This window comes from Micropterus dolomieu, linkage group LG20 (assembly GCF_021292245.1).
Source record: "Micropterus dolomieu isolate WLL.071019.BEF.003 ecotype Adirondacks linkage group LG20, ASM2129224v1, whole genome shotgun sequence".
NCBI classification, from domain to species: Eukaryota; Metazoa; Chordata; class Actinopteri; order Centrarchiformes; family Centrarchidae; genus Micropterus; species Micropterus dolomieu.
This window is the reverse complement of record NC_060169.1, coordinates 22,910,620-22,919,938: the sequence shown is the minus strand read 5'-3', so window position 1 is coordinate 22,919,938 and position 9,319 is coordinate 22,910,620. Positions and strand designations below refer to the sequence as shown.

The 9,319-nt window shown below is 38.2% G+C and overlaps 1 protein-coding gene across 1 annotated transcript in view; it reads right to left on the bottom strand.

Moving 5' to 3' along the window:
* Positions 1-3,428: 3,428 nt before the first annotated feature.
* The window catches only part of tspan15 (tetraspanin 15), a 43,896-nt gene continuing 38,005 nt past the window's right edge, over positions 3,429-9,319 (bottom strand). Inside the window, exons 7-8 of the mRNA XM_046032362.1 lie at positions 9,176-9,292; positions 3,429-6,621 (exon numbers count right to left, since the gene is read on the bottom strand). Coding sequence (XP_045888318.1) covers positions 6,460-6,621; positions 9,176-9,292 — 279 coding nt within the window. The 3' untranslated portion in view covers positions 3,429-6,459. The remainder of the gene's footprint in view (positions 6,622-9,175; positions 9,293-9,319) is intronic.

Genomic DNA, 9,319 nt, shown 5'->3' with positions numbered 1-9,319 from the left:
ATAAATAGATACCAGGAACCCATGTGCCCTGTACCCATGTGAACAGTCACATGAGGCTGGCTGTCTGCCTGACATCCCTTACTCTGCTCTCTGTACATCTGTCTGCTCATGTGGTTTAGTGTAAACAGCTTAAGAGGAGAAGTGAAAGTCAAGGGAAAGACAGCCGAGGATGAGACGGGCAGAGATGACCGACACTCACACAGATCAACTCAAAGTTTCTCACGGGAGAGGCAGAAAGGGAAACAAACACTGTCAGCAAGGTCAGTGACAGCCCATACTGTAGGTCAATGCAGAGGCACAACCACTCTACTCTGTCTGATCTCTGATGTTAGGATCATGCAGTAATGTATAATTAATGTAAGTGAAATGGGCATTAGACAACAATAAAATGGTGCACTATATTTTCCTTAAAGGCTAAGTAAAGCAGATACTTCTTGCTCAGAAATTAAATGTCATACCAATACTTAATAGCTTACAGTAATATCACCACATTTATAGTTTTAAAAACACAACCTGGCCTAATCATTATTCACACTGCGACTGAATGTTAATGGATGACTGATTCTCTGCAGTGTGAGAGACTAATTGCATCTATAATCAAAAAGCTGAAGCTGAAATGCCCATTACTTAATGTGAGTGGGAATAGTCGAAACTGAAGTAGAATATGGTGCTACAAAACAAAGTGATTTGGTTTACATACATTTTTGTTTTCACCTGCAAATAAGTGTTGCTCGCCCTACTGAACTATAATGAAGCTTCATCTACAGATCTTAAAGTGAGTGATAGGAATGACAGACAAAAAAACATATTAAAAAAACTGTACATAAGACCAGTCTGTGACAAAATCATGCCAATGCATGGAGCACTGAGCCCTTTATATAGCAAGGTGCTGGCACATTACTCTCATGCAGGAGACCACAGTTCACCTCCTGTCACACACCTGCAAATTACATTTTTATTACCTGTCTCCACAATCTCTCCCTAACCTTAACTACACTGTAGTTCAGTCATCACACACTGTAGTTAGGGTTAAGTGTGTTGAGATGCAACACATTGGAAACACAGGTCTTGGTGGAGTATGGCTGTGTTGGATAGATATTGGAAAACATATGTACAGGTGCATCTCACCCTGTAAAAAGCCAGCATTTTCAGCAATGACCTTCTGTGGCTTACCCTCATTGTGGAGGGTGTTAAAGGACGGTCCTCTAGACAACTGTCCAGTCAGACGTTCCCCATGATTGTGGTTGTGTGTACTGAACCAGACTGAGAGAGGCTCTTCTCAGGTCAATATTTAATTCTTTATTCTAATATTGTAATGAGATATGGATTTTTGATTTGAGTTGTAAACCTTCAATCATCAATATTCTAGAATCTAGAATTTACTTAAATTACATAAAAAAATAAACAATAATCAAATTTTTTGAGATGCACCTGTAATTTCCGAATGGCATCAAATGTATTTAAGGACAAACAACTGCTGTAGGCTTGTTGGAGAAAACATGTGGTACATCTCATGCAAACATCGCCCTCATTTGCTCAGCTACTTGATCACACAATTTTTTCAGTTTAAACATTTTGCAAAGCAGCAACTCTCCAAGTGAAATCACTCCCAGAGAGACAAATAGGAGGTGTAGCTTATTATGTGATCAACTTTTCATTTGGACACATGATATATATCGAATCCACGACAAAAATTAGTGGGAGAGCTGACCATACAGAGAATGAGCTAGTGGAAAGAAACTAAACAACTTATTTTAAGGTGTGTGTTGGTGGAGCAGAGCAGCAGGACCACTCCTTCCAGACAATTCTCAACAGCTTCTTCCTTCCTTGTTGGTGATGTAGGAAAATAATTTCTGCTTTCTCTGTGGTGGTGGGAGTAAAATATTAATAGGTCCATACAGCAGGAAGTCTTTAAAGCAGCAGTAGAAGCAGGGGTAAGAGGAAGACAGCAATACAACAGATACAAGTTCCTCTAATGTGTAAAGGAGTTGAAGAAGTGAGTTTAACCAGAGCCAAGTCATGCTGAAATGACACACAGATGATGCCTATTTGAGTGAGACGCAAATGCTGTACATGGTAATGTTTCTAAAAGAAAGGAAGGCCTTAATTCAAGTGACCGTTCAAATGAGCAACTTCATTCATTTCACATTTTAAAAACCCTGAACGGTACAAACTCTCACTTACATAATAGATTGATTTGTTTTCAATGTTAAGCAATAATGAGATCTGATTTAAACTCATGTTTTTAATGCCACTAATGTTCATCACCACTTTGTTTAGAGTACATTGTTAATTTTCATATTTTTGGATTTTTTTTTTTTTTTTAATCCGTGAAGAGATTTTTTCTTTGTTCCTCGACCCTTTTCTTTGATCAACTTGGCTTCACTTCATTCTTTTATTTAAAACAAGAAAAAAAATGTATTTCCTTCTCTAATATTTGTCTTTAATATTGTAGTCTTTATTTAATGACTTAGTGAATTAACAAAATATTATACAATCAATTAAATACTACTTATGGTAAGAAGAGAGCAAGTTTTCTCTGTTGAGACTTTTCAGGGAAAAATTCTTCCCAAATACTAATACGATGTCAAAGATGTGATGAATCAATTCTTTATATGTGATCAGGGAGAGAAAGATCACGGTTCTCTCTTGAAAGGTAGTCTCCCTCTCCTTAAATTAGTACAAAGTACAAAGACACAACAGCAAATGGTAAACTGCAAAACACATGGAAAATCACATCTGGAGTATTGGCATACACTCAATGGCTCTTCCTGAGCTGACAAAAGGAAATGCAAACGTATCTAGCACAAAGATGTCCCCATACCACCACCATCTCATCCATTTGTAGGTGTTAAAATCTCACCTACAAGCTTGCAGACATTTATTATAGACCAGGACCCTTTGATTAGTAATCACTGTTTAGCCAAAATCACTGACCAAGACTTATTTCTCAGAGTTAAATATAATGAGTCCTAAGAATCTGCAACCTAAAATTTATTTCTCACAGACTACAGATACAGTATGAATATCCTGTGCTCCATAACATGGAGAATTGTGAACATTCAACCAAATTAGGTATGTGCTGAATGATAATGATTACTGCTACTAAGCACCATGTTCTTGGTTGAAGTTTCACATTCAAGCGATTGAGAGTCTTTGGAATTTGAATGTCACTACTTTGGATTCAACTAATATGCTTTGTCATGACCTCTGACAGGGTCTTTACTATGTTTTCATATTCATTGTTTTCATACTTTTACATACAAATTTGCATCTACTTTTGCATGAAACATTTATACACTGCCAGTGACTAAGGGTGAAGCCTGCCCTAGAAAACACACAGTGTGATGCTGTATCAGCCATCATTTATTTAACACCCCCCCCCCCACCCCTGCTACAGTCAACTCAAAGATAAACAACAGAACTTATCCAGCAGTAGTAAATCATTTTATTTTCAAACCTCAAACATGCAAAACTATTTCAATTAGTGTGGCATTGTGCAACTCAATGAACTGACGATGACACTTAAGTAAAGACGATGATGATCCGATTTCCATCGAGGCCACCCACGTACTGAATGTATGCACCAATAACATACCTTTGGATATATATCTATTATGTCATGCAACATCTTCAGAAAACATCTTCCATGCTATACGCGTTAAAAGGTGGAAAGGACGGACTATCTTTGGTTTGAAGTATTATACAGTATATTTAGACTTGTGAATGAATGACAAAAACAGACCATAAATTGTAAATAACAGGTCCATACATTTTTAGTTGTTGTTAAGACAGCAAGAAGCAGCAGATTCTATGTGAATGCAACCATACTGTAAGAACATTTTAAATAAACCCTCAACCAACTGATTAGAGAAAATTTACCTTCAACCCACCAGCAAAAAGCTTCACAAGTTATAAGAACATTTCTTGTCAAGGTCTGATTCAGGGTGAGGGACAACCCAACATGTTAGTAACGTTAAAATCAAATGTACTCTTTGTCTGCTGCCAGCTGAACATGAGCGCAACATATTTAATCTGCATTATTACATATTTTGTCATGTCGTGTCACCATGCTAATGAGGATAAAGTCCTGGCAATCTCTATTTGACCCTCCAGTACAAACTTGGCTGACATGTAAACTGTGCAAGTCCTGTTTGGCATTGTATCCTACTGAATAGAGGAAATGCCAATGAAAGAAATGAAAAGAACCAACCTGAAACACTTGCAAACATATTTTAGCAATAGTATAAGTACAGTAAGGTACAGTTTACTAATATTATACATATCATTAAAGGAATAGTTTGGGATTTTTGAAGGGGGACTGTCTGAGATACTTATCAATAGTGATTGTATGACCTGCAGTAGATGGCGGTCAGCACGTCCTCAGTTTGGAAAAACAGAGTGTTGTACCGGCACGGAAGCTAAGCAATGTACTGCTGAAGCAGCATAACGTATTTAAGCCCATTGAAGAAGAAAAATCAATATCAGTTTAAGTGTACGCTATACATGCTTCATTTTGACGTCACAACAATTTCCTTTGGAACTACATTTTTTTGCATAAGGAAGATTTGGCCCCGGAGTGTAAACACCGCAGGAGATCAGCAGTTCAGGAATACAGAACTTCTACGGTTGAGAAAATGTAGTTCCAAAGGAAATGGCTGTCTGACAAAAAGGTAAATCGCTGAAAATATTCCAAATATAGAATATATTTTGATGGACCTTTTTTAGGTGGTTAAAATACTGTGTGTTTTGCTGCTGAGCCTGTCCACTGCAGTACTTTGCTTAACTTTCCCTGTTGTATCAAATTCTGATCCCCGTCACACAGTGTTTAGCTCCCGTTAGAATAGTCTTCAGTAGGATCCCCTGTGATTAGGGGTAGGGATAAGGTTGGGGTCAGGTGAAGGTAAGGGGAAACGCATATCAATGGGGGAACAGACTTTGACACAACACCTGTTCCGGTACAACTCTCTGCTTCTCCAAACTGGGGGCATAACGACCACCATCTACTGCAGGTAATACACTGACTATGGATAAGTACCTCATATAGCACCACTTCAAAAAAAACAAACTATCCCTTTTTGAATAAAAAAAAAATAAAAAAATCAACTTCAACAAAAATTTGGTCTCAGTTTCCAACTTTACATCAAAACATAGTAGGAGTAGCACATTAAATTCACGTTATTCACTTATTTAACTTAAGCCGCATTGGATTATACAATATGTTGTAGGATGTTCTAAGGCAATTTTGTCCTACAGTACATCTTGGCTAGCCTATTTTAATATGTCTGTATGCAACCCTGTCTCCTAGAAATTACGCTTCCAATTAATTTAGCCAAAACTGTTTAGAGGTAAATGCTGGAATCTGAATTATGTTCTATGGCAACTTTTTTATTAATAATAAGACAATTAATGAGGTGGTTTGGGTGGATAGATTGTGTAAAAAGCACAGGACTCAGACACCAGAAACTGTTTAGGCAACAAAAATTTGTGTTAATAAAGTAAACATCTCAGAGATTGTGCTTCAAGTCACAAGGTTTTGTTACTCGTATGAACATTTTGCCACTTAAAAAATTACAAAATGTTTTTAAGGAACAAATCTGTTATTACTCATTCAGGTAGAACCGTGTGTCTCACAGATTGATTTACTGTTGCAAATTAGTAGAACATAAATGTAATTTCTAGGAGACAGGGTCGCTATACTAAATCCCTGAGATATCCTCATGTTGGCACTGTAGTAGCATTCATCATTAAAATAAATACAATCATATTGACTCTCTGACTGACACTGTGGGGAAATAAATTAAAAATAATTAATTTTTAGTCTAAAATCTCTGAATATTTCAGCTCAATATACAAAAAAGGAAAACATGTCCTGCTTCCAGATGACAGAAATAGTGTCTTAGCCTATAATATCTTTTTTTGTCAACAGTAGTGGTTGGATAATAGGACCTGCTTCATCAGTGGTTGAAAAGAGGAGTCAAGTAAATTGTAACTGGCAGCAGAAACAAAGAAATAAACAATGAACATGAGTATAAAAGAACAAAGTCAGTGCTGTAGATGGTGGTTGTCCTGTTTTCTGTGTGTATCCCTGAGACTGTCTGAGGCACAATGCAGCTAAAAGCACATAAATGAGCGATCATTTCCCACTCATGCAGTAGTACACTGTATGTTGACATCAATTAATAATGAATACAGTTGATATTGTAAAAAAAATAAAAAATAAAATTGTTGGATATTTACAGTAAGTTTAAGAATAAAAACCAGAATGGTTGCCGAAAAATTCCCTCTTCCAAAAAAACTAAAAGCCCCCAAAAAACCATCAATTTGTTTCCACAGTGGTGTGAGCATATAGTAAACTGCAGTTCAGTGGCTGCAACAGTATCTGGATCGACTGGAGGGATTTAACCAACTGTGGCTGTTGGCTGGAGCCCATTTTCTACTTTTTGCTCATCGTCTCCATCAGTCGAACAGTGGCATACACTTAAACCATTTGGCCACGCGGCCATGCTTCTTGACTTCTCTTTTAGATCCTTCCAGTAGTCCGTCTGTGGACTGACCGTACTCACTGATGGCGTCTTCAACACGAGTGATGTATAGCCAGCTGACTACCACACCAAAGAACTGGGGGGGGACAGATAGAGAGAGAGAGAGAAGGCAGGGGCTAATTATAGGAACAAAGGGAGGTCACCTTAGGTGCCTCTCATCTGTCTTAAATGTCTCCTTGTTTCCCTTACACTTGTGTCTCAGTCACTCCCATGTTAGATGCAAGGAAAAGATGAAACAAGGAGATGCGAGGAGAGGGGAATCAAGTTGTTAGAGAAATGAGATGTATTTTTCCGTGAACAGCCATGTTAATCTGATACCCATGGCACAGCAGGATCACCTGTCAGTCTGCTGGTGTTAACAGCTTTGTATACCAGACAATGTGATGTACTGTCCAAATAATAAAGTTACTGCTCAGAGCCAACAACGCTTTATCTTTTTATTAATTATTTGCGTCAGCATTTATTGATATTAGGGCTGAAACGATTCATCGATTAATAAAATGCATCGATGCAAATTCTTTGCATCCATTTAATCCATATAACTATATAGCACACTGTATAGCGCACGGACATTTATTACTGTTGCACATCGCACTGACTTATTACTTCAAGCTAAAGAAAAACAACAACTCTGTGATGTTGCAGCCCGTCCACCGTAAAACAAAACCTATGTCGCCTTGGCAACAGCACGACGGCACCTGGTCAGAAAGCACCCGGTGTTCTGCCAGCGGACCACAGACAAGGTAACAGTAACTTTAGCATTTAACTGAAATCATAATTGATTGTTGAGTTGAAGGCTAGCCAAAGTAAGCCACAATCCTCAGCTGAAAATGAACACACGTGGTTTGTTCTCCTTGTTGGGCCGTGAGTTTGGGTTGTAACATCACACTCATGAATTAACTGCGTGTCGGGTAGCTGCACCTTAGCATAACTTGTATAGCACTCAGGTGATGTTTGTGTTGGTAAAGCAGCTGTCTGGCTGTTGGTCTGATGTTTGTTGTATGACACACTATGAATTTCCCAAAGGACTAATAAATATTTATCATCTATCAGCGTATACAGCTGATCCCAATACCGGGGTAGGGGTGTCGATGCCGCCGCTGCCAAGCAAAAGTACTTCTTAAACGATGCGTTCATGAATCAATGAAATAATCTATAAAAGCTTCAAGAACTAAAATCATCGTTAGCTGCAGCCCTAGTTGATATTCTGTAATCATCCAGGTTACGATGAGAATGTCCCACAATTAATAAAAATAATTTAGTAGCATGCATGTTTATGGAAAGTAGAAATTATGTAAATATATCTCAACTTAAAATAAACTTTAAACCTGCCGCACAGGGATTTTCACAGCTCAATGAAGTCCAACATACTTAAGTACAGACATGGGTCCAGCACAATTGTCATTCCTACATTCAAAGGTTTCGGTGTGTCTGGACTTTAATGCATCATATGTGTTAAAACAAGATGCAAGAGGGCAGAAATGAAAAATACCTTCTGTATCTGCCATGCCCATATCCTCTAATGGATTTGGTATAAAAAGCAGGATATGAAGGGAAAGATGTAGATGTATCTGGTGAATACAAAATGTGTCTATATGTGGGTTTATAAGAGTCAAAATACCTTCTAGATAATGTTTTTGTAACAGCAGAAAAATACAAAAGTCAGGCAATTTAAAAAAATCTTGTAGCAGTGAGTTGATGTATCAAAACTTTTGCCTGTTTGATCTAAACCCTAAATGACATGGTCCAGCATGCCAAGCATGCAGGACCAAGCAGCAGAAAATAGCACTGCGTAATTTGTCACTGCTGAGTGGAGATGCTGAATGTACCTGATCGAGAAGCAATTTACATTTTCTCCCACTTAGTGATCTGAGTTGCGTGCCTACATGTTTTATTTCATTGTGCTTCTGATCTATTTACAGATATACTGAAACTAAAGCTGCACTTGTTACATCCCTGCCAGCTGTAAAAGTTTGGACAAATACTGAAACAAGGACAAAAGTTGCTCTGTGAAAGCCACAGATGACCTAACGCCTCCTTGAGTATACGGTGTTATACCAGTCAGATTTATATAACACGCGCTGTACATCTCAGTCTTATATTGGTCTTATATTTGACTGTGTTGTGGAGACACAGACACATTGTAAGGGCTCACCTCCTTTTTGGGGACAGAATACAAGTCATCACAATTTAAATAATTACATTTTAGGGTTAAGACTTAAGGTTTAAAATTAAGGTAAGGGTTGGGGATGAGCATGTAGTGGTTATGGTTCAAGTTAGGCTATGTCTTCAGGGAATGAATGTAAGCCAGTGTCCCCTTAGTTAGTTATGTGTAGTTACAGTCATGCACACACAAGTGGTCAGTTCACATGGACACAAAAAAACAAACATTTCAGTGGTGAAACATTTGTCAGACATGAACAGAACTGCTTACATCACATTTCAAACTGAGAACTTAGTCTCCTGTCCCAGATAATAAATCTGCCACGAAAATAGTTCCCTTCCTAAAACACAATCCAGGATGGGTATAACTTTGTCTGAATGGTAGGGGGGCCATACGTATCTGCCAGGGCAAATGAAACATGAGCTGGGGTTTGTGTGTGTGTGTGTGTGTGTGTGTGTGTGTGTACCTGAGGCACTAGGATCCCTAATAGCAGTCCAGCCATAATCTTATTGTTGTCCTTCAGCCAGATGAAGAAAGCATCAGTGCAGCCTCTGATATGTATAATTTCGATCAAGTCCAAACGCTGCGAGACACAAACTGCTTGTTATGA